This window comes from Girardinichthys multiradiatus, chromosome 1 (assembly GCF_021462225.1).
Source record: "Girardinichthys multiradiatus isolate DD_20200921_A chromosome 1, DD_fGirMul_XY1, whole genome shotgun sequence".
Lineage (NCBI taxonomy): Eukaryota > Metazoa > Chordata > Actinopteri > Cyprinodontiformes > Goodeidae > Girardinichthys > Girardinichthys multiradiatus.
In genome coordinates, this window is record NC_061794.1 from 16105090 (window position 1) to 16132029 (window position 26940).

At 38.8% G+C, this 26940-nt stretch overlaps 1 protein-coding gene across 1 annotated transcript in view; it reads left to right on the forward strand.

Annotated features, from left to right (window-relative positions):
* Window positions 1–26940, forward strand: part of LOC124869638 (helicase ARIP4-like) — a 101988-nt gene that overhangs the window by 20559 nt on the left and 54489 nt on the right. Inside the window, exon 2 of the mRNA XM_047367603.1 lies at window positions 15963–16101. Coding sequence (XP_047223559.1) covers window positions 15996–16101 — 106 coding nt within the window. The 5' untranslated portion in view covers window positions 15963–15995. The remainder of the gene's footprint in view (window positions 1–15962; window positions 16102–26940) is intronic.

Consider the following 26940-nt stretch of genomic DNA (forward strand, 5'->3'; position numbering starts at 1 on the left):
TTCTTTCTATCAGTCTATTTTTCTTCTCTCTCTCTAACTCTTCCAATTTTCCTTGGTTCTTTCACTCTTTTTTTCTAAAAGTCTTTCTATTTTCTATCAGACGTTCACTATTCTAAAAGAGACATAATATAATCACAATCCTCTCCAAAAACATTACATATAACATACAGAAAAATTACAGTAGTTGGATATTTTTACTAGGAAACTAGGATAATCATTTAAATAATAACTTTTCTTTAATTATTTAACTACTTTCCTCAGTTGATGAAATACCTATTCATACAATAAAAAGATATTTAGGGAAAAAAAACTATTCTTACTTGGAGCTACAGGCTCATGCAACAGAAGAAATGCACATTTCACCAGGTGTTTCTGTCTCCCTCCTCATCGTTCTCAGTTCATGCAGTTCTTGCATCATTCACTTTCCCTGTAACTGAGTGGAAAACACCCCTCAGCCTGAGTTTATAAATCACTATAATAAATTAGCAGAACAACTCATAACTCGTAACTAACTAATTTAAACTAAAGGTCACCAATCAATTCTAAAACATCTTACTTTGGACGAATTCTTGTTGACACTGCAGCTCCAATTTCCCAAATCAGGGAATTATTTCTCTCTCACACACACTCAGCTGCAGGTTCTCCCTGTGGTCTTGTCTTCCTATTTGTTGTTCTGTTTATTCATAAAAAACTCGGCTTATTTGCATTTGTATACTCACCTTTAATAAAACAAAACACATCCAAGCCATTTGTTTGTTTTTTTTTACCATTTTTTTGAATGTTGGCAACATTAGTAACGTTTCCTACCGTGTTAAAAAACCTTCATTACAGCCAGGATCATCCCAGTCTAAGGCAGCGTGCTTCTACTCTGACTGTAACGTTAACAGCACTGCACTAGCTACCGTAACAGCTGTTGTTTCTCGCAACATGCTCACTCGCACTTTCTACCCCCGACTACCATAATAACAGTCTAAACACAAAATATATTTTTCTCATTCACAAAACGCTAAAATTGGGAACAGCTTTAGCTGGGGACAGGTCATCTAAATTGGGGACGTCTGGTCACTCTACACTACAAGACGCTTGCTTATATCTAAAACGCAGTCACATTCAAAGTAATCTCAATTTGGACTCTGACGCTTTATCCCAAGTTTTGTTAACATGACGCTAGGTGTGGACGGACCACTGAGATGAATTGACTGACGTACCTGCCATATGCTGGCAAAATGCGGCACGTCAATGACAAAAATCAAACTGAAACTAGATTTCATAATGCATGAGACACACACAACGAAAAAGAAGCACATTATCCCCAAATTCTTTTAATTTTAGTTAGGTTTGTGAACACTCATAGTTTCAGTTAGTTTTCGTTTTTGGCAAAGTCTCATTTTTATTTTTATTTCAGTTAAGGAAAATGTTTTTTTACTTCTAGTTTTTGTTATTTCGTTAGTTTTCGTTAAAGATAATAACCTTGGCTCAGAGTGCCTCAGTGTAATTTTGTGACGGCCCTGGATTTTATGGGTGTCCTGGACTTCTCTCGAACAGACAAGGTGCCGGTCTGCCACTGCCTGTGATTTAAGTTCATTTAGTAAAAGACAGAGAAAGGGCTGGGGTGACTCAATGTTCCTACAGCAGTATATAGCATACAGTAGCACTCCCCCTTTCTCACTTCTTCAATAGATTCAGTTCAGGAACAAGCTCAGCATCCTCCTTTTCCAACCCCAGCCAAACAGACTTTCTACCCTGCTTTGACCAACAGCCTGCCTGGCACATTTGTAATAATTTATCTTCCACCTTGGTCATGGATCCTACTACTTCTTCTCTTTGTATTCAACCAAATCAGGAGATTCCGGTGCTCCTTTCAATTTCCCGTTCTGCCTGTCTCACTGTAGCAGTTAGGTGAAGAGGCTACTGGAGACATTGAATCAAAGCGCTTCTTCAACTTTAGCCTGACCCAGAAGAAGGTTTAAGTGTTGCAGAAGACATTTTGTTTTTTTTCGGTACCAAAGATAACTCACCCATCAGTTCTCAATGACTATAGACTTTTGTCCTGAACTCCCACGTTATGAAGATCACAGATAAATTCTTGCTGGCCCACCTGAGTAAGCAGACAGACACATTTTAGGACCACCTGCAGTTTGCTTATGGCCATGGAGTTTAAGATGTCATCATACACCTGATTCAACAAACCTACTGTCATCTAGACAAAGCAGGAATTATTGTGAGAATCACGTTCTTTGATTTCTCCAGTGCATTTAGCATAATTTTGAGTTGCTTTATCAGAAACTTCGGAAAACTCAGATAAAGGCCGCAACAATGGTCTGAATCAATGATTACCTGATAAACAGACCACAGTTTGTGAGATTGAAGGGTTGTGTGTCTAACCAGGTAGTCAGCATTGCAGGAGCACCACAGGGGACTGTGCTTTCACCATTCCTTTTCACTCTGTACACCTCAGACTTCACATACAAGATGGAGTCCTGCCATCTGCAGAATACTCAGATGACAATGGAGTCGTCAGGTGTATCACAGATGGACAAGAAGCTGAGTACAGAGAGCTGGTGGACTGCTTTGTGGCATGTTGTAGAAAGAATCATATTATCTAGAATGTCAGCATAACACAGGAGATGGTTGCAGATTCAAGAAGATACAGGAATTGGAATAGGAACTATTTCCATCATCGATGAAGTGGGGGTGGTGGAGTAGTATAAATACCTCGGTCAGTTGACTAGACAGGAGATGCAACAGTGAAGATGTATGCAAGAAGGGACTGAGCAGACTTCAGATCTGCTGCAATACTGACTGTTACAGGAGATCCTTCCTGGCTTAAGCATCTACAATGACTATTTAAAGAAGCTTTGATAGTAACAATATGTGATTTCCCTTTGGGATTAATAAAGTAATAGTAAAGTATTTTGGAGTTGGATTTAATTAAATTCAATTGAATTATTGCTGCATTTTTATTTGTTTACAAGAACGTCATTAATTGGATATAACATGAGACACGAGTCCAAAAAGTTAATGTGATTGTGATTGTTAATGTTATTATTAAGATAATATTATTGTATCTCTGCAACAACTTAGCAGATGGTGCAACATATCCTCTTCAGAATGAGGCTTACATGATTCAAACAGAACCATCAAATTAAAAGCACCTAAGGCTGAAGCTAATCATATACAGGTCCTTCTCAAAAATTAGCATATTGTGATAAAGTTCATTATTTTCCATAATGTCATGATGAAAATTTAACATTCATATATTTTAGATTCATTGCACACTAACTGAAATATTTCAGGTCTTTAATTGTCTTAATACGGATGATTTTGGCATACAGCTCATGAAAACCCAAAATTCCTATCTCACAAAATTAGCATACCATTAAAAGGGTCTCTAAACGAGCTATGAACCTAATCATCTGAATCAACGAGTTAACTCTAAACACCTGCAAAAGATTCCTGAGGCCTTTAAAACTCACAGCCTGGTTCATCACTCAAAACCCCAATCATGGGTAAGACTGCCGACCTGACTGCTGTCCAGAAGGCCACTATTGACACCCTCAAGCAAGAGGGTAAGACACAGAAAGAAATTTCTGAACGAATAGGCTGTTCCCAGAGTGCTGTATCAAGGCACCTCAGTGGGAAGTCTGTGGGAAGGAAAAAGTGTGGCAGAAAACGCTGCACAACGAGGAGAGGTGACCAGACCTTGAGGAAGATTGTGGAGAAGGGCCGATTCCAGACCTTGGGGGACCTGCGGAAGCAGTGGACTGAGTCTGGATTAGAAACATCCAGAGCCACCGTGCACAGGCGTGTGCAGGAAATGGGCTACAGGTGCCGCATTCCCCAGACCTGGGCTACAGAGAAGCAGCACTGGACTGTTGCTCAGTGGTCCAAAGTACTTTTTTCGGATGAAAGCAAATTCTGCATGTCATTCGGAAATCAAGGGGCCAGAGTCTGGAGGAAGACTGGGGAGAAGGAAATGCCAAAATGCCAGAAGTCCAGTGTCAAGTACCCACAGGCAGTGATGGTCTGGGGTGCCGTGTCAGCTGCTGGTGTTGGTCCACTGTGTTTTATCAAGGGCAGGGTCAATGCAGCTAGCTATCAGGAGATGTTGGAGCACTTCATGCTTCCATCTGCTGAAAAGCTTTATGGAGATGAAGATTTCATTTTTCAGCACGACCTGGCACCTGCTTACAGTGCCAAAACCACTGGTAAATGGTTTACTGACCATGGTATCACTGTGCTCAATTGGCCTGCCAACTCTCCTGACCTGAACCCCATAGAGAATCTGTGGGATATTGTGAAGAGAACATTGAGAGACTCAAGACCCAACACTCTGGATGAGCTAAAGGCCGCTATCGAAGCATCCTGGGCCTCCATAAGACCTCAGCAGTGCCACAGGCTGATTGCCTCCATGCCACGCCGCATTGAAGCAGTCATTTCTGCAAAAGGATTCCCGACCAAGTATTGAGTGCATAACTTTACATGATTATTTGAAGATTGACGTTTTTTGTATTAAAAACACTTTTCTTTTATTGGTCGGATGAAATATGCTAATTTTGTGAGATAGGAATTTTGGGTTTTCATGAGCTGTATGCCAAAATCATCCGTATTAAGACAATAAAAGACCTGAAATATTTCAGTTAGTGTGCAATGAATCTAAAATATATGAATATTACATTTTCATCATTACATTATAGAAAATAATGAACTTTATCACAATATGCTAATTTTTTGAGAAGGACCTGTATAAGATCTCCATTTTGTTTCGTGGAAAAATACACCTTTGGGAATTTTATTTGATCATGGGTTTAACATATGGTATACTGTAAGTACAAGCCAATGAAAAAAACACTTTCTATAATTTACCTTAATCAAACAATACTACCATATTAATACCAAGATCAAACAAAGATGAACAAACACATTTAAAAACTGACAATGATTCCCTAAAATCATCTAAAGAAACTGTAACCATGTAAATAAACAACAGGTTCTTAATCTATAATTGCCTCATTTCTTTCTCTCCGTGTTCTCTGGAATGTGTCAATACTTTGCTGGCATCTGTCATCGGCCTGATTGGGACGTTCCAGCCCCACAAACCCTCCTCTCTGTGGAACGTACGGCCTGTCGGGCTTACCAAAGATAACTCACCCATCAGTGCTCAATGACTATAGACCTTTGCCCTGACATCGCACATCATGAGGATCCTAGAGAGACTCTTGTTGGCCCATCTGAGCAAGCAAGTACACACAGTTCAGGACCTCCTGAAGTTTGCGTATTGCCATAGAGTTGGAGTTGAAGATGTCTCCATACACCTGATTCAACAAACCCACTGTCATCTAGACAAGGCAGTAAGCACTGTGAGGATCATGTTCTTTGATTTCTCCAGTGCATTTAAAACAATTCAGCCTGAGTTTCTTTGTCAGAGACTCCAGGAAACTCAGGTCAAGGGCTCAATAATTGTCTTGATCAATGATTACCTGACAAACAGACCAGTTTGTGGGATGAAGTGTTGTCTGATCAGGTTGTCAGCAACACAGGAGTACCACAGAGAAGTGTACATTCACCCTTCCTTTTCATTCTGTACACCTCAAACGTCATGTTCGAGTCCTGTCATCTGCAGAATACTCAGAGGACTCTGCATTCATCAGGTTTATCAGAGATGGACAAGAAGCTTAGTAGAAAGAGATGGTAGACTGTTCAAGAACAGGAATATGTCAAACACTATTTGCATCATGGATGAAGTGGCGGTGGAGGAGTACTATAAATACCTTGGTCAACAGGAGACGCAAAAGTGAAGCTGAATACAAGAAGGGAAAGAGCAGACTTCCGATCTGCTGCAATGCTGACTATTGAGATCTTTTCTGCCTTAAGCATCTACAATGACTCTTTAAAGAAGCAATTAGTAAAGAAGTTAAAGAAGCATTGGAATTAGTTAAAGAAGCATTGGTAATATGAGTTACTACAATATTTGCAAAATGGCAGAATGTACGGCCTCTGTGCTGGGCGTCCAGGATCTCTAACAACGTGTATGCGCCGCTGCGTATCAGGATTGGCCTGGTTACTGCTAGGTCCCTGGTAAATAAAACTTTTATTGTGAAGGAGTTCTTATCCCAAGCACTGGATTTTCAGTGTCTGTGAGACACTGGCTGAGGGGAACTGGCTGAGGGGGAGGAATGGAATTGGTAGCACTGTTGGCTTGCAGCAAGAAGGTCCTGGGTTCGACTCCCGGCCGGGGCTCTTTCTTCATGAAATTTGTATGTTCTCCCCTTGCATGCGTGGGTTCTCTCTGGGTACTCTGGCTTCCTCCCACAGTCCAAAAACATGACTGATTAGGTTTATTGGTCTCTCTCAGTTGCCCTTAGGTGTGAATGGGTGTGTGAATGGTTGTTTGTCCTGTGTGTCTCTGTGTTGCCCTGCGATGGACTGGGGACCAGTCCAGGGTGTACCCTGTTTCTTACAGAGACTGCTGGAGATACCAGCCCCCCCGTGACCCTGTACAGAAGAAGCGGGTAAAGAAAATGGAAGGTGTTTGAATTGGCTGCTTTCACAAATTTCTCTGTGCTGTGGTTTACCACCAAACTAAATACACCAAGGACTTTATGAATGTCAGGTCACAGAGCTGGGTGCAGGTTGGTTGTGTGGAGTTTTCTCTCTCACCTCTTTCCACAGGGTGTGACAGGCAGTAGCAACCTCACAGCTGTTGCTCATCAAGGGTCAATCAGGGAGAGCTCTTAAGCTGCTAGAAACCAGGAGGCGTCGTCAGATTGTTTGCTCATTTAGGGTGGTAATCAGACCAACTGACCAGCTCAGAGTTTTGCTTGTTTAATCCTAAGCATTACCTTGGCTGTGAGCCTTTCCCTCAAGGTTACTGCTCTGAAGACCCTGGCCTGGTTTCTCCGTCTTCGATCCGTCCTTTGTCCGGTGGATAAATACGTAAGTGTATTTATCACTGCTGAAAGGCCTCCCTTGTTTCCCTGGACCAACAAGCACAAAGAAAGATCTTCTGCTCAACGCTCTGCCTGTCCACCCTCCAACACCACTCACCTCCTGGAAGGAACTCCTCACAGCTTACTCCAGCCTGCCAAACTCGGTCTCTGCGACTTACTCACCTCTCCCGTAACATCTTTTTCCACTTCCAAGTAAGCGTCTTCTCAACCCACCATAAATCCACTATTCACTTACCTCCATACTCGTGCGCGTCTCTTCCTCAGTGCTTTGACCTACTGTGGCCTAACTCCAGCTGATCCAGTAGTCACTTCCTGACAATAAACTTGTTTGAATTTTCTGTCTCTGTGGTGGTTGCCTGCACTAGTTTTTTGGTCCCACACAATATGACAATGGATGACTTCTTGGCTGACTACATTTCCAAATATTATTGTGTTATTGCTGGAGATTTTCATATTCATGTGTGTTGTCCCGACATGCCCATGGCATCTTATTGATTATTTTAATCTTGTTCAATATGTAGCTGACCCAACACGACTATGGACACACACTTGATCTTGTTTTATTCAATTATATTCAAAATACTTTATTTATCCCAAAAGGAATATTCAGTTTAGCTGTCCACTCGGGTAATACAGACAATCACAATGACACAACAACAAAGAAAAAACAAAAGGCTAAAACACATTCCTGTAGACATAATAAAATAGCCCCCAAGATGCATTTTCCAAGCAACTAAGTGGTTCCAGTGTAATGCATTTAAATGAGTCTATTGGTCCATCAAAATTGTTCAGGAGCCTAATAGCAGAAGGAACAAAAGATTCCAAAAATCTATTTGTTCTCCTAGTTGGCGCTACAAAGCGGCGACCTGAGGGCATAAGGGTAAATTCTGTTGACAGAATGTGGTTCTTTCTAGAGACTATCCCCCTGGCTTTTCTGACCACTCTCTCCCACAAAGTGTTCAAGTTCCTCTGCTGAACACCAATTATCTTAGAGCAAACCCAAACATTGCTGTTAAGGCAGTTCCTGCTATACATTGACAAACCCCCGAACTAGCAGATGAAAGAGAACACTAAAATACTTTCGATAACAGACTGATCTTTACAAACATTAAAATAATGTATCTTCCTCAGCAAGTGGACTCTGCTGACCTTGTTTGATAATACATTCTGTATTTCTGTCAAACCCCAAATATTTATGTGTCGACTATGTCAATATCCCGACCGTAGATTGAGTTGGGTTTAGGATTCCCACCAGATCTAAAGACCACAACCAGTTTTTTTGTTATTGAATCATTGAGGTCCAAAGAATTTTTATCACACCAGTCCACAAAGGCAGGAAGAGCATTTTCATGGTCTGACTCCGAGCCTTGAAAAGGTGAAAGTGGGACTGTGTCATCAGAAAACTTGACCAAGTAGCTGCCTTCCTTGACCGACCAGCAGCTGTTTGTATACAATAAAATAAGGGGATGTGAGAGAACACAGCCCTGAGGTAACCCTATGTTTGTCATCAGGGCATCTGACATGTTACCATTAACAAAAACCCTCTGTCTCCTGTCAGTTAGAAAATGTAAAAGCAACACTAAAAACTCATCAGGCAACTTAAAATGGTCAATTAAAGACAAAAGATGGTCAATTAAAATGTGTGGCTGCATCTTATTATAAGCAAAAGAAAAATCAGTCTGACATTTGTTTTGGGTTTCTCTAAATGGCTGTATATTTTGCTAAAGATAAATATTTTTGCATCCTCTACACCTTTCCCAGCCTGATATGCAAATTGTAATGGATCTAATTTATCAGCTACAAGGTGGACAATCGTATCCCTGAGAATTCTTTGAAATATTTTCATGACCAAGGAGGCCAATGCAACAGGTCTAAAATCATTTAATTCTTTAGGATGATTTGATTTAGGAATAGGGATTATTGTTGAAGTTTTCCATATTACAGGAAGCTGGCAATAGTCAGCACAAATTTGAAAGAGGTGGGTAAATACCTGAGTTAGTTGGTCAGCACAGTACTTTGTGTGTCCACAGAATGCTTCAAGTCCAAGTGCTTTGTTGGTAATTCATATTTATTAACTCTGTGAATGTTAAAAAGCTACTCAGAATTACCTGAATGTTTGCTAATGCAGCCCATGCCTTGAAGTCCATACCAGGCTTCTCTACTGTCTCGCTCATAAAGTGCCTTGCAATTTTGGTCTTGTATCGCACCTTGGCCTTAGCAATTTCAGTTTTTGCCTCTCTGGAAACAGATCGTTTCTCCAGATGCTTACCCGTGTAAAAAATTTTTTTCTTTTTGCTGATGACTGTTTTCAGTTCTCTATTTACTCAAGGTTTGTTATTTGGATAAATAACCACCCTCTTAGTGGGAAAAACAAGATCAACACAAAAAGAGACATATGAGGAAGCCGTGTCAGAGTTCATCAATCCCCTCATAAGAATTATGAAAACAGTTCCAGTCAGTGAATTAAAAACATGCCTGAAGAGATAAAACACTGTCCTCTGTCCATCTTTTCGCATCTCTTACAACACATTATAATGAGACGCTGCAAGAGACGGCATGGGCAGGGATTTATAAGCCCCCCCATAGAGCCATAGCACAAGTCTAAAGAGGACAGTTGTGGCACAAGTTGCATATTGTTCATAAGTTCTCAGGGTCTTATTTAGTGTACAATGATTAATATGTCCAAGAATGAACTTGGGGCAGATTGTGTCAAGCCTATGCGTGACGTCTGCGATCAGCTGAGCAGCTATGGATGCATTAGCTCTCGGGTTAATATGCACAATCAAGTAAAAGAGCTCCCCAGGCAAATAAAAGGGATCTGAGAGAGACTGACCGAAGTTTGGTACACGGTCGGCACGCAGTGAAGTGCCTGGGAAGGATATAGAGTGTTTGAAGTCATTATGTCACGGTCTGCCCGTTTTTAACTTTGAATTTTTTGACACTATATTTTCTGACCATATGTCTGTGATATTTGAAGTTAACCTTGCTTGTACCACAATTAAACATTGCACTGCTGCTTGGCACTGTTGTGTTTTTAAGGGTGTATTCACACTTGCCACTTTTGGTCCGCTTTAAACAGACTAGAGTTCGTTTCCCCCCTTGGTACGGACCTTTTGTGCAGGTGTGAATACACTCAAGCGAACCCTGGTCCGGACCAAACAACCGGACCGAGAACCACTTTTTGAGGTGGTCTCGGTCCGCTTCCAAACGGACTCTGATGCAGTTCGCTTATGGTCTGAATACAAACCGGCCCCGATCCGAACCAACTACAAAAAGCGTACATCTCTTTGGACATAAAAAGCCACCGTAGCCGGTAGCAAAGGTGTGTGTTGTAAGGTAATCATACCTGATAAGCTGTGTGTTGCTTAGCAACTCTACGGGCTTGTTCTGTGACAATGCACGTAGAGAACGTCGGCGTTCAGCACACATTCTCTGACGGGGTTCCAACATTATAAATGGAACGTCTCAAAGTCTGTGTTGAATGAACTTCACCCTCACAATAATATTGCAGCTGTAATAACGGCATAAATATGTACAACAGAGGTGCTGCATGCAGCACGTCTAGAGCTATTTTCCTATATTTCCGGGTCTGTGCTCTGTCCTGCCCCCGTCATTTCTGTCCAATGAGAACAATGATTGTCACTCGCATGGCTTTGTTTACAAGTAATAGTTCACTTGCAAAAAGTACAATGTGAAAACAAACCGCACCAAATGAAAAAAATAAAGTTCGCTTTTGGTCCGGACCAAACAAGCGGACCAAAGGACTTTCCTGGTGTGAAGACACCCTTATTTACAAGGTCTCCTCAGCCAGAGCTTAAATCTCTGCTTTTGCTTGCAGCCATTTAGTCTTCTTTCCCTAATCTGCTGTCTTTGACAGGTTTGAGCCTTTGTCCTCACTACAAGTGAATGTTAGTCATTTGAAGCCTGCAGGGTTTGCAAAAGATTGTTTCCCTAATGGACTATTTAAAGAGGTTTTACCCACATTTTGACCTCTCGGATTTCAGAAAGGAAGTCGTACAACCTCTTAATAAAATACCAGCCCTTAATCCTACTGTTCTTGCGAACTGCAGGCCTATCTCCAAACTACCTTCTCTTTCCAAAGTCCTTGACAAATGGTACACAGCCAATTAATGGCCTTTCTGGACAAGCAAAATGTTTTAGAGATTTTCCAATATGGATTTAAATCTTTACACAGCACCGAATCACCCTTTTTAAAGGTTTTTAATTATATATGATATATTTTGATATATATTTCTAACTACCTACTGTTGTGTTCCAGTTCTTTTAGATTTGACAGCTGCACTTGATACAGTGGGTCATGCCATTTCACTTATTTTGAGCAGTGGGTGGTCATCAAGGACAAAACACTGAGGTGGTTCCGGTCCTACATTATGGAGCGAACTTTTTCACATCAGTCTCACTGACCAAATGTCCTTCTCTCTTCCTCTGCTGTGTGGTGACCCAAAGGGCTCGGTTCTAGGCCATGTCTTTTTTTCCTTGCATTTGCTCCGTAGCTTTTAGAAGTCAATGAGAATAAGGCCGGAGGGATGGTTTTAGGTAACCACACCGAGACTCCCAATGTGTTCTTAGATTCCTTGTCAAAGGGGGCCCTGATCTTAAATCATATTAAGGCACTGGTTAAATCAAGTTTGAGCTAGGTGGCTAAAATAAAATCAGCTCTCTCCAAGCAACTCTTTGAGACAGTAATCTACACATTTCTTACCAATCGACTGGTCCTGTGCTGATTGTTTAAAGTATATTATAAATAAAGTGGGTCTGAATTGGATTAATCATAACACAGAGCTATTCAGAGCAGCAACTGCACAGTATGCTAAATGGGTGTGTTATGTAATGGGTATTTTACTTTCTGTAATAACCATAATAGTTTTGCCGTCTTTCCTTTGGCACATACAGTTACATAAAGCTTCATGGAAGAGTGGAGTGGTTTCGGTCCTCTAATAACAAGGTGTACTGTATGTCTGGAAAAGTTGTATGTGACTTACTATTAAAAATCATAAATTTAGGGTCAAGCTACTATAAAAGAATATACAATTTGACATGTTTTTTGTGTGTTCAGTGTGGCCTTTTCCTTATTTTATAAATCTTATTTCGTTACTTCTGTACTTTTATACAAGGAATTTTGTATTCAGCTGAAACATTCTACCACAACTGAAGTGCTATGCATACGTTTAATCGTGTTGTATTACTGTTTTATCATGAACATGTCCAATAAAAGGCAATGTATTGAATATTGGGCATTCAGAGAAACTGAAACCAGGTCAAACACCACTGTTGACAATTGCAGTACCTATAAAATGGCCTTAAAACGTTATTTTAGGCAACAGCAAAAAAGCACCATATTATTGTTATAAAACTGCAGTACTGCTTAAACAGTGCATTATTTTATTATTGTTATTTTTATACAGGATGGTAACCCACCCATGTCTTGAATATTGAACGTTCTTTATGGTATATAATAGTGGTTTCAGGGGGAAAATGTTTTTTCGCTCTTGGCTTTGAGCCCAGTAACTAGTTGCTTGGATGGTTTTATGGGGCTTTTAAAACCTGCCGAACAAAGACATCAGTTTGGTCTCAGTTGTGTAATCTGCTGTATAACGTTATGCAAGATGGTCAAGAATGAAGTTGCCTATGATACTGTCTAGATCCCAGTGAATAATTTCAATAAAGCAAAAACCTGAAGTTATAATACTTGATTTATTAACTGTATTAACTGTATTAATTGTATTAACACAAGGTACAGGCAAAATGTCATTAAAAGACCTTGGAGAAGTTATTTTTTCAGAAATGCATTTTCTTTATACATATATTTCCTTTATTCTTTCAGCCTCAGTGCTTTTTATTTTGCAACTGTTCCGTCGGTCTGTTTAAGAAGTGTGGTTTATTTAGGTATGTTTTAGTTTTAACACCTTTTTACATGAAAAACTTTATTTTTACCAAGGCACACTTTAGAGAGCACCTTGTTAAAAGCACCCATAATATGTGTTCCTTATTTAATTGTAGCTCAGAAAAAATCCAGTGAGTGAGGTGAGTTTGATTTTCTTTTGCTGAGAGGTAAAGCTTTTAAAGCATCCTTAAACTTCAACTCTTTATGTCTCTTTCTGCCATATTTTGTTTTTTCTATCTGCTGTCCAGCAGCGCCTTCAGTCTGTGGGTGATCTTGACCTTTTTACTCCTACATCAGAAACTATCTTTCAAATCTTTGTTCAAGTCTGTTTTTCTCTTTGTGTACTCCTGAAATGTGGTGGGAAGGTGGAGAATAAGTTAGAGAAGAAGCATTTTAATTCAGCAACACATCCTTATTATGTTCTTTAATGTTGTTAAACTTTGTGTGTTAGACTTAGTGAATGCTGTTCCCATGTTTTAATTGCAAATTGTGCAAATTTCCTACCTCACATAAACCATCTTAATCATTAAATGCATCAGACATATGGTTCATTAGTTTCAAAGTACTTTTCCAATGTGAGTTGAACTGACAAGCTTCATGTCGAGGCTCAAACATGTATGGTTCACATTAGTTCATCTGGTCACAACTACACTCCAAATTAAATGCCTGTCCATATGTCTGTTGCCTGTTGCCATTATAACCTTTAAACTTTGATATAACTTCCTACAAAACTTAGTTCATTTTTATTGTACTGTAACTTTTTGACCACTAAATCTGTTCCACTGTTTTCAAATTTACTCTTTTACTGCATCAAAGTATGACATTAGGCTGAATCTCTTTTATTATTTAGAAGCTTGTTCACCTTTGAAGTCACTGAAAGGCAAAAAAAGGATGTGTTGAACTTCACACATAAAAAGGACTGTCCATCCATCCACCCATTTTATTTACATCAACTTAACTGCTTCAGCGTTGTGGAGGGAAATAGTGCCTATCTCTATATGTCATGGGTCATAGGTGCAGTAGACTCTGGACTAGAAATGGACCAACTACCAGTATCTTGATATACCAATGTTTTAAAGGTTAGCATTAGCAAAACCACGAATCACTAACTGTTCTTACAAGTTTTAAGCATCTCTGATCTGAGGCCGATACAATACATATCTCGATTCACTGCCAATGATCCAATACATTGATGAAAAAACCCAATACAACATGAGACGGTTCACCTCTCATTTCTGATGCAGCTGAGTTCAGTTTTTTTAGGCTAAACAAAGTGCAATTCAATGCAATTTGACGTGACAAGCTAAACCAAAGAAATTCTAATATGCAATTTAGTCAACTTATTTATTATTACCAAAAAAAACAACACTACCTTTGACAAACAGATATTGACTGAAGTGAATTCTAGTGCACTTAATAAAATCTGAATTACAATTGTGAAATAAAGCAGTGAAGCTTAGCACCACACTCTGTTACTGCTGGACAGCATTTTCTATAAAACAATTTTCTTTTCCCATCACTCTTATTAAGGTAACACTGGTTTAAAACTACAGTTAGCAAGTTAAGAGTAGCATGTTTGTTAAACAGCTGACTGCAGCCTTACTCTTTAAGGGGGTAGTTCAACTAACTGAGCAGCTCATATCAACTTGTATCTGTGTTACTATACAAAAGCCACACTGGAGTAGTAAAAAAATAGTTATATTTTCCACAATAAGTGCTTAAAAACAGCTACTGAATTTGTTGAGTGTTTTTATTGTATTTTTGCTTACTCTGTGTATCAAATGAGAAATAACAATAAATCAATGTTACAGATAAATTATCATCCCTGTAAAATCCCAAACTTCAATAATTATACCTGTATATTAACATACATACGTAACTCTTATAATCAATGTGTTATATTTTAACAGCAGTAGGAATAACTTTGGCCTTTCGGTTTTAAATATAAATAAAAACATTTATTAACTGTAATATTTTTACCAGAGATGGCAATTCAGATTTGAGACTCCAACTCAAGTGACACTTAGCAAAAATAAAAGATTACAGACTTGACTTGAACTCCTGATCTAAGATTTGAGTCTTATTAACATTTATAGAGTATTGAAGGAAGCCGGTATGTGAGCTATAGACTGCAGCTGCTGGGCATGTTTTACTGTGAAAGGATGAGCTTGATTATTAGCCAGTGACATTTGTGGATTATATGGTGTTAATGGCTCATAACAATCTGTTCATGTTAGCTGTAGCTTCATATTAATGACCACATGAATGTCTCTCTAAATGAATGCTATATTTATGGATAATTTTAGAACCATATAAACGTTAAGCAGAAAAGTGTCATTATAAGAACACGTCCGGTTGTAAATTTCAAAATAAAGGCACTTCCGGTTTTATTCACTCAGAAGTTTAGTTTAGCATCCTTTCATTTCCTTACTTACTTACTACACTTTCCCTCGTTCATTTTGTTGTATTTATACCAGACATTTGAGCATCTTTAATATTTAGAATTGAGAAAAAAGGTTTTAAAAGTGGATTTGGAAAATTATTTCCCAACATCATTAAAAATTTGTCAGTTCAGTGTAAGGAGGAGAATAAACTCCAAACTCTATTTAGTGCAATTTATTTTCTATTTCTATTATTTTTCTTTGAGCATTAATGCCTTGTTATAATTCTAATGGGGTAAATATTACATTTTATCAATTTTCAAAATAATATAAAGCAGCCTTTAGCAATTTTTTGGATGGTGAATTCAATCTTAAGAGATTGAAACATTATTGTTTATGAAAATGAATTTTAATTTAAAGATAATTATCAAATGTTCATGTGGCATGTGACCTAGATGTCAAAGATTTGATGAGAAAATTTTCATTTCAGTCATTAGAGACTTGACTTGGAAAAATGTATGTGAACATCTACAAGTCACCAGTAAATCGCGAGGCATAAAAAGGATGAGTTCTGATAAAGTTCTGCTTAAACTCCGTAAATGTCATCCCATGTATATTATAAGAGCTATATTTTTATATTTTAGCTTGTACAGCTGTGTACATAAAAAAAAAAAAAAAGTATTGAATACAGCCTATGATGTGTCATTTCATATGTGTGTGTTTTAGGCATGCTAAGACAGCAGTCGCTGTGGGGTTAGGATGTCTGACGACAAAGAACAGCTGAACCAGAGGATAAACGAAAGACAGATCTGCTACTACAGTGATGACAGCGAAGATTATGGCAGTGATGAAGAAGGATTGCATGGTGAGTCAACATGATGGATTAAATCTATCTCATCTGGTGTGTCTCCACAACTGGTAAGTGTACTTGAAACAGAAAAAAGGGGTTTAAATAAATTTACTTCATGATCACCACTGAAAAGGTTTACCCCGACTTTTGCTACAACAGTTTTAAATTTCCTTTAGGATTAAATTAGGTTTTATTATAATAAATAGCATTTGATGACTTTTGTGAAAAAAAAAATAGGTTTGGGTAAAATGTATGCACCTGATTTCAGAAACCTTCCAAGCAGATTCCAACAGATACAGCAGCTATCAGTGTCCTTTTTCAGAAGACTGTGATGGTTTGTCCTCATCAGCAATCAGCTAAACTGTCTTTCCAGCTTGTGTTACATAATCAAATGAGTCATATCATGTGTCTGTGCATGTGTGTGTCTTTGAAATTAGGTCTTAAGATTGGCAATATGAATATTGTCATTCATCAGATAACTTTTGACCGCATCAGAAAAGAAAATTTGCTATTTTTAAGGATTTGTAATTTGTATGATTAACTGATGGGCCAGAAAGTACATTATTAACATCTTTAGTTTACAAAGGAAGCATACCCTTGATTCACACCCCTTTTGCTTGAATTGTTTGTTTTATTTAATTTCCAGAAGAACACGCTGTGGAGGCCATCAGTTATAATGAGTCAATTATTAAAAACAGAGTGAGAAACATAAACACATGTCCTTGAATTTATTTTCCCACCCATGTTTGTATGTTTTGTCTGTGTTTTAGATCTTGTATTAGTTGTTAAAATTATCTTTTGATGTTAGTATCAAGGAGAGTTTTACAAAACCTGGTTTTATGAAAATAGTCAAGCTAGAAGCTTGCAGAATGTTCTTTTTTGTGTTTCTTTGCCATAATGATAAATGATACAATGGCATTAGTAAAGCACAATGTGAACAGTGTTTGGTTTACTACATGTTTACTCTGGGTTATTTGATGACCAGAGACAGAAGAAACATGAAGAGCACAAGTTGGCAGTCATTCTGTTTAAGATCAGACTCTGTTATTTCAGTTACTTTGGACTAATCTTAAGTCCTTTTTGGCTAAAAATCATAAAAACCTTTGAAAAGATTTGAATCTCTAAATGAGATCTGACAGCTCACTGGCAGTGATCACCTGCTCCACTCACTTTCTTTTTATCTTATGCATACAGCTCTGGGCAAAAGTAACTGGATATACAGATAGATTATATTATATGCATTTAAAGATCATATGTGCTTGGCATGACTAATTGTAGGATGTACTGACAGTTTTAAAACTGATCAAAATAAACGACAAACTGCAGAGAAAAACGCTTCACCTGTACACGGTCCTGATATTCACTGACTGGTGAAATCCTAAATTGGTATAATAACTTTTTTTGGGGGGGGATTATTAAAACCATTAACTGAGTTTTCCTGTGCCCCTTGAGCATGTGAATCCAAAGTCAAATTCCTTGTTTGTGTGCACAAAGCTGATTCTGATTCCAAGCGCTCCTCTCTTGAGAGTTTTCCATATAGCTGTAAATCATTTTAGATTTGATGACTGCAGTGAATTTCTTTTCCATCACTATACAGAAGTACAAGGGCCAGGACCTCATGCAGGTAACTCTGCGGCTTGATGGTCGGTGCACTCAGCCGGCTAAACTATGTAGCTTTTAGTGTGTGTTCTCAAAGTGTATCATGTACTTTCACACTTGTACTTAGTGCGGTACAAAAGTAATTAGATCGCTCAGGTTAGTGCCAGGCGGGAACTCTGTCACAGAAATAATCCAGAGAAAATCCCACGCTGTCTTTAGGTTTTTATTGAAAGAAGTTTAAAATGGATTAATCATATTTCAGAAGATGTTTGCGGTAACCATAGACCTGCATGCTTACTATGGAGCACAATGAAACCTTGAACCCTGTGAAACGTAGTGTGAAAAGTATCTTTGGTCAGTTCAAAAGCACAGTTACAAACTAAAAACTAAAAAATTAAATAGCAGCCTGTGGAGACCTTTCAGTCCATATTAGATAACTCTTTTAAATTTACAGATTGCTTGTATGTTTTCACCCAGGCTGAACAGACCTGTGAACATCTCAAGTACTCCCAGCACACCCCCTGTTTCTCACTGTCCTCTCTGTCTCATATACAAACAGACCGGTACGCATGCTCACACGTACATGTTGTCCCAATTACAGCAGTACTCTGCAAGATGTCAAGTTGCTGTGGTGGGGGGCTGCAAAGTCACATTGACCCTGAAACTGTGTTAATTTATGAGAAAGAGAGATGCGATTGTGATTGTGGTGATAAAATTAATCAAGTCTTGACCTTTCCAGCTTGTTCGGGCTTATAAAGCATTTTTGCCACAACAGTTGCACAACACTTTTTATAACTGATCAAAGAGCAGAAGTGTTCAATAGTAAAGCATTTATTCTTTTTATTTTGGGGGTACATTAAAGGTTTAGGTTCTTATGATTGGATTGAAAGCAATGCTTGCAAGTGAAGTGAAAAACTCTGTTTTGACAACTGATTGTTTCTTCTTACAAAGTATATTGTCGTCATGGGAACTGTAATTAAAATTATAAAGACAGAGTTGTTATGATGGGGCATTAATTGACGTACAGTACCATGCCAAAGTATGCATACCCCTTGAACCTCTCAAAGCTCAGTCTCTAATTCATCACCTGAAAAAGAAATTATAGAGCCATTGCATGTTTCTGTTTCCTTTCACAATATCCGAATATAACCGTGCACGTCCCTGGTAGCCAGGAAGGCACTATGATATCAGCTTAAAGACTAAACTTTTTTTTTTGTGGCACTAGAGGCCTTTTTGTTTCCAAGTTGATCGACAGAAAATGGTGTGAAGACATGCAGCAAAGGTCAACGGGCCAGGACTCGAACCCATGACAGTTACGTCAAGGACTGTAGCCTCCAAATATGGGTTCAAATTATTTTTACTTGTGAAATGTACAGGAGGGATTTTATTTTGAGCCATTAAAGGACTCACCTGTTTGTGAAAACAATCACGGACAGTAGCTAAACCGATTGAATTGTGGAAATGCATTGCTAGCTTTGATGGATCTGTCATCAGTGCCCACTGCAGCTGTAGAGATCGGCAAGTTAAACTGCAAGTTTTTTTTTAATGCTGAAGCATTTTATAACAAACCAAGTTTTAAGTACTGCCTTGACTCATTAATCAGTAAAGCTGTAGCTCTTTAGTTGTAGCTACTGGTATTAATAATTATACCCCTAACCAACTCCACATGGTCTGATCAGGGAGCTGCTTCTCTGAGCAGCCAAGATGGGGTGACAGAAGGCAGTTCTGACCTCCAGATTGGAGTATGTCATGCTATACAGGTCCTTCTCAAAATATTAGCATATTGTGATAAAGTTCATTATTTTCCATAATGTCATGATGAAAATTTAACATTCATATATTTTAGATTCATTGCACACTAACTGAAATATTTCAGGTCTTTTATTGTCTTAATACGGATGATTTTGGCATACAGCTCATGAAAACCCAAAATTCCTATCTCACAAAATAAGCATATTTCATCCGACCAATAAAAGAAAATGTTTTTAATACAAAAAACGTCAACCTTCAAATAATCATGTACAGTTATGCACTCAATACTTGGTCGGAAATCCTTTGGCAGAAATGACTGCTTCAATGCGGCGTGGCATGGTGGCACTGCTGAGGTCTTATGGAGGCCCAGGATGCTTCGATAGCGGCCTTTAGCTCATCCAGAGTGTTGGGTCTTGAGTCTCTCAATGTTCTCTTCACAATATCCCACAGATTCTCTATGGGGTTCAGGTCAGGAGAGTTGGCAGGCCAATTGAGCACAGTGGCACAGTGATACCATGGTCAGTAAACCATTTACCAGTGGTTTTGGCACTGTGAGCAGGTGCCAGGTTGTGCTGAAAAATGAAATCTTCATCTCCATAAAGCTTTTCAGCAGATGGAAGCATGAAGTGCTCCAAAATCTCCTGATAGCTAGCTGCATTGACCCTGCCCTTGATAAAACACAGTGGACCAACACCAGCAGCTGACACGGCACCCCAGACCATCACTGACTGTGGGTACTTGACACTGGACTTCTGGCATTTTGGCATTTCCTTCTCCCCAGTCTTCCTCCAGACTCTGGCACCTTGATTTCCGAATGACATGCAGAATTTGCTTTCATCCGAAAAAAGTACTTTGGACCACTGAGCAACAGTCCATTGCTGCTTCTCTGTAGCCCAGGTCAGGCACTTCTGCCGCTGTTTCTGGTTCAAAAGTGGCTTGACCTGGGGAATGCGGCACCTGTAGACCATTTCCTGCACACGCCTGTGCACGGTGGCTCTGGATGTTTCTACTCCAGACTCAGTCCACTGCTTCCACAGGTCCCCCAAGGTCTGGAATCGGCCCTTCTCCACAATCTTCCTCAGGGTCCGGTCACCTCTTCTCGTTGTGCAGTGTTTTCTGCCACACTTTTTCCTTCCCACAGACTTCCCACTGAGGTGCCTTGATACAGCACTCTGGGAACAGCCTATTTGTTCAGAAATTTCTTTCTGTGTCTTACCCTCTTGCTTGAGGGTGTCAATAGTGGCCTTCTGGACAGCAGTCAGGTCGGCAGTCTTACCCATGATTGAGGTTTTGAGTGATGAACCAGGCTGGGAGTTTTAAAGGCCTCAGGAATCTTTTGCAGGTGTTTAGAGTTAACTCGTTGATTCAGATGATTAGGTTCATAGCTCGTTTAGAGACCCTTTTAATGATATGCTAATTTTGTGAGATAGGAATTTTGGGTTTTCATGAGCTGTATGCCAAAATCATCCATATTAAGACAATAAAAGACCTGAAATATTTCAGTTAGTGTGCAATGAATCTAAAATATATGAATGTTAAATTTTCATCATGACATTATGGAAAATAATGAACTTTATCATAATATGCTAATATTTTGAGAAGGACCTGTATAATGGGAGTTACAAATATCGTGTAGGGCCTACATATAAGGTTAACACAAAACTTGAACAAAATTCTGAAAATAAATAAATGAAAATTATGCTTGTAGCAAAAACCTGACAGCACACACAGACGTGATCGAATGCCTCCCTCATACTTGAGTCCCAGATGTTTCTACCTAAAACAGTTCCCTGCCAATCTCATTTTACTTTGGGTTTTTTATTAGCGATAAAAATGCTTCATTTTATAATTAACCTAAGCTGGCATTCATGCACAAAACATCTTGTCAGCATTTGATTTTTTACATTCAGTTCTCGGATTTTCTCTGCTCTGCTTTAGTACAGTAGTGTGGAACTTTAGTCAACCATAGGGAGGCTGAGGGATGGAACTGGCTCTCGTTATGTCTTGCTGCAATGGGGGTATACTGCAACTAAAAACCTACCAAGACATGGCCACCCACCTAAGCTGACAGGCCAGAAGGGGGACAGCACAGAGATCCTGAGAGGCCTATGGTAACTCTGGAAGGGCTGCAAAGATTCACAACTCGGGTGCGAAAATCCTGTCGGCTATTAATTTACACTCTACAAACTCTTGTTCCAAGCAATGTAGGAGACACCGCAAACATGTGGAAGTTGGTGCTCTAGTCAGATGAAACCAGCACTGCAAAACACTATTTGAGTCAGAAAACTAACACTTCACATCCCCCTAAACAAGCCATCTTCATTATGAAACATCATGGTGGCAGCAATATGCTGTGGGGAAGCTTTTCTTCAGCAAGAACAGAGATGCTGCTGAGTTGATGGAAAAATGGATAGAGGTAAATACAAGACAATGCTTGAAGAAAACTAGTTATAGGCTGCAAAAGACTTGAAACTGGGGGAGGTTCACCTTCCAACAGGCAACATCAATACAAGTACACTCCTACAGCTCTCCCATGGTTGCCATAACAACTGTCACCAGGATGCCAACCCCCTTATAGCAGTCTTTTCATCCAGGTTAAATATCCAATTTTGTATCTCTGGCCATCCCCTGTTTTCTTATTTTTTCACCTTTGCAACTTTTGTTCTTCCAACTCATCATGAACATACCTTCATGCTTTCATAATTGCCTGGCCACATTTTATTGTTATACTGAACTTACTGAGAGTTTTAACTCTTCTAGCTTCTCTCAGCTCTAGCTGCATTTCATTTGCATACAAATATTGGTAACAAAGAATGATTACATTTGTGAAGGTGTAGTCTACGAGCCTAAATGTTTACATGGTGAAATATAAAACTGTTAGAATAATATGATATACTTACACAATGGTGCTAAAATATCTCTGTAGGGATTATTTCTGTATGATTTTACAGAAATGTTTCACATTTCATTGTTCTGCACAATGTCTTGTGTCTGTGGCATTTCTCAGATACACACTGAATGATCTGCTCTTTATATTTTTAGTTCAGCTTTAATTAAAACAGAAGAAAACCTCAGTTTTCAAATCGAATGATTAGTTTTCTCCCAGAGAAGTTTGAGTTGCCATGGTTATCACTGGCACAGAAATCAAACAGCTGTACACTATAAAATATCCACTTGTACTGTGCCATTCACTTCATACAAACTTAGTCTAGAACAATAAACTTTCAAGGATGTCTGAAGGTCTTTTGTTGTTGTTGGTTGACGGCATGCTTTCTTAAAACCTATATTCAGTCCATTTCTTGTTTGACTGTTTGGCACAACAGCACCTAAAATGATTTAATTAACCCCATTGTGAATTTGTCGTGAGGCGACATCTTTGGACTTTGTTGTGGTTTTATGTTTTGACTTTAGTTACGGTTTTGTAGTCATGGTTGTTTGTTTACTAGTTTATTTTCTCTGTTCCTCCTTGTCCTGGTTCCCTTTCTGTGGTTTAGGTTTTGTTTATTTACAGTCAGAGTTCCTTTATGGGTTCTTTGTTAATTATTAGGTTTTGGTGTTTCTTCTATTCCCTTTAGTTTCTCAGTTTGCTTTAGTTAATGATTATTCTAAGTTCTTATTTTTCTTTTGGTTTATTATCTTCATCCATAGTTTTGCTTTGATCTGTTTTCCCTGAGTTTTGTTATTTATAGTTTTGTTTTTGTAGTCAGGTTCCTTTGGTTATGTTACTGTCTAGCTTCCCTCATGTTTTCCCCTCTGGATTTATGTTATGGTTTAGCTTTCGTGTTTCATTTTGTTTCTAGCCTTGTCACCTTAGCAACTATTCACTTTCTCTCAGTTCTCTACTACCTAGTCCACACCTGAATTTCATCTCCCCTGATTTCCTATTTCTCATTCTCATTGGTCCATACTCCACTTCCCTCTGTTCATAAGCTCTCTGTTCTTGTTTGTTCCTTGCTGGTTCCTTCCGTTCGAATTCCCGTTTATATCTCCGTTAACCTACCTTCGTCTATTTACTTTGCCTACTATGTTCCTGCAGTATCAACTTTGTAAGTTTTTGGATTTCTTGTATCTGCAGTGATTTTGCTACGTTCTTGCTACGTTTTGAAAACCTTTTTGAACTTATCTTTGAATAAAAGAAGAAGACTCTTTTAAACATGCAGCTGCCGAGCTCTTGTCTGTGCTTTGGTCACTCTAAACCTCAGAATGCGACAGAATTAGATTTATTTGGAAATTAGACAAACTTGCTGCTGTTTGCATAAAACAAATCCAAGTATATTTAAAAAGCTCAACAAGACTAATATTACAACTGGTTCCTCCAGCTTAAACAAACGGCTCCACTTGTAATTATTACCGCAGCCTTAAGATATGCAACCCCTTCATGACAAGCAGTTTTAGTATTTAGTAAGACAAGGCAAGTTTATTTGTACATTCAAGGTTCTTTATATGATGAAAACATAGAAAAGAAAGAAAAACAAAAAAGTACTTTCAGTGGCATAATAAAGGAAAGTAAAGACAAGTTGGACTAATGACATTGAGCAATCAATTGCAACACTAAACAAAGGAGTTTTTAACCTTGATTTTAAAGAACTCAGGGTTTCAACAGTTGTTGTTTTTTTATTTTTTAGTAGAGCACCCTTCTGCTGCCATGACCTGCTGCTAGCATGATTTATAACCAGACACCAGCTTCTAGCAGTATTGCTGAGGAATATTTGCCCACTCCTTATGGGCAAAGCTCTATCCACTTTCTCAAAGCCAACCAGAGATTTTCAATGAAAGTGAGGCAACTATGATAGCCACTCTAGGATCTTTCAGGACTTTTTTTTTAACTAAGCCCTGATGGGCTTTAAGGTATGTTGGGGATCATTATCATGTTTGAAGGTCCTGTGATGCCCAAGCTTTCGCTTCTTCAAAAACAGCATGACATTTGCTCCATGGATTTTCTGATAATTGATCTTTCCATCATGTCTTCCACAAGCTGTATTTTTTTCCAGTTTCAGAGGAAGCAAAGTAGCTCCAGATCATCATTAGATATCCACCTTGCTTCACTGCAGGCCTGTTGTTCTTTTCATTGTATGTATCATTTATCCTCTTCTGGACATACCGCAGATCCAGTAGGATTCAGTATTGCATTTGGACAAAAATCCATGTTATATTAGTTTTATTTAACTATTTAAACCATTCTTGTGGAACCTGTTTATTGCAAACAACTGAGCAATTTAGAATTTTGCCAATAAACCTAATTTGCAGTGGGGGATGAATAATTTTAGGTGCAGCTGTACATCTAGGTAGTGTTGTATAATAAAATATAAGTAATTGAATGAACATTTTATGACATTTTACTCAATATTCAGGTTTAGTCTGAAATGACAATTCATTTATCAATATATCGATCTTTGAAACATTATTCCTGGGGGTTTTCTGAATTTGTATTTGTAGAGCCTCTACTAAATCCCTTCTTCCTTTCTAGAAATGGCTGCCTCTACTGCCCCTTTTCTACTGCCTCTATTTAGCCTGGCTCCACTCCACTCGTCTCACGTTGTGAGCTTTTCCATTGCTATTTTTTTATACATGAAAAACATATATAAGAATTCTCGCCCATACAGTAGTACAAACATTACTTGTACTTTGTTTATTTTTTTATTTTCTGTTAATTAATTAATTAATTAATTATTTTTATTGTTTCACACAGATTACTTTCATGTCACACATTAACGTTAAAAGCAGCACAGCGCACTGCACTGACAGCTGGAACCGGGTCTTCAAGCCATAGCTCTGGCCATCAGTGAATCAATGGAAACACAATAGGTTCTGTGCCGAGAGGAGAGAGACCGAGTGGGAAGGAGCCGTGCCATCTAAAAAGAGCCAGTGGAAAAAGGGCATGAATAACTGGGGAGAGTATTGTAGTGTGCTAACCAAACATTCACTTTGCATTGCAAAACGTTAGCACAAGTTACAAAGAAAAATCAACAACAGCAAGTGAGGAAGACTGGTCTTAAAAGTTTGGCAATGAAAAAAACCACTGCTGAAATATTACACAATAAAATAGTTACATCAACTCCTCAAATATTGTTATTTTAAAAGCTTGTTACTTTAGTCTAAAAGTACTACTTGTTGGTGCGAAAGAAATCCTTTAAGCTGCAGGGAATCAGTTTTAACCATGTAATAACACAAGCAGTGCATAAAAGTACCGAGAATTCATACAAACGCTAAGCCTGTAACAATGGGGTAGCACTGAAAGTGTGCCTATAGAAGTGAGGCATTTCTCAAAAAAGTGACGTTGAGAAATTTACTTGGGGAGATGGGACTTCTAAAATAAAACTCCCCTGGAACCTGCAACTTGATGCTGCTGTAACATTGGGTCAGTTGGATGTGTCTGCAAATGAACACACTGAGAAGTGTGTACAGCCTGTTGTCTGTGTACTGTTCAGATTGTTGTGAGGTTTTGTGTCTGTGCACATGCAGGCATTGACTCCAGAGAGCCGGACAGTAATAGTCTGTTAATTAGCCTGTTGCTCCCCTGCCTGTGTGTGTGGGCGTCGCTAAGCAGAGCACATTCACGCTCGCTCAAGCTGAAGAAAAACAACTAAACATGTTTCTTCCCACGAATGCTAGCAACACCCGGTTGTTTAACAAGCGGGAAAATGCATCACCTTGTCAGTTTTAGTTTAAAGTGGGCAAGCTGCATCAACAGGAAGTTATCCTTGGAAAGAATCTTACTTTAACTTATAATATTAAACTAACTTCCTAATTGCTTTATGCCTGTTCTCCCCATGCTTTCAGCTCTCCAATCAACGGCATCAAAACCAGGAACCTAATCAGATCAAATAAGCATGCTCTGCATCAAACAGCGAGGAGAGGTTACACGCAATAACTTTTTTAAAGTTATTGCATGTTTTAGATGTTATGTATGTCCTAAGGTTATAACAGAGCACTGTTGTTACAGTAACTGCTCATATTTATAAATAATAATAAAATGACTGCCTGAAAGTAACATGTATCGCTAGGATCCAATTCTTAAAAGTCTGCTGCTTCTAGAGCATGAATCATAACATTTCATAACATCATTAGTGTGTGCATGTTGATGTGTGTGAGTGACCTGATTAAGGGCTGCACAGAGCGAAATGTAGGAGGTGATACAGTAACACCAGCTGGTCCACATACTGACACACCAGACTGCCAGATAACCTGGTGTGTGTGGGGCTCTCAGAGCTGAATCTGGTGTGTGTAGAGATCAGGTAACAGGCTGACACCATGTCAGGCTGATAATGAGTTGCAGTAACTCATCAACACAACCACCTGTCATTCTTGTGCTCAGTCATGTGTTCGCTGTGGCCTTTAGAGATGTTCTGATGTTTACTCACATTTTTATTACTCAAACTGAAGCCACTCAGATGGATTTTTATTCTGCTAGTCATGGTCCATCTCACTGGCTGTTTTTTTTTTTTTTTTATCCCAAACAACTGTCAAATGACAGCTGTCCTTTAAAATATCAGTTTTTTCTGA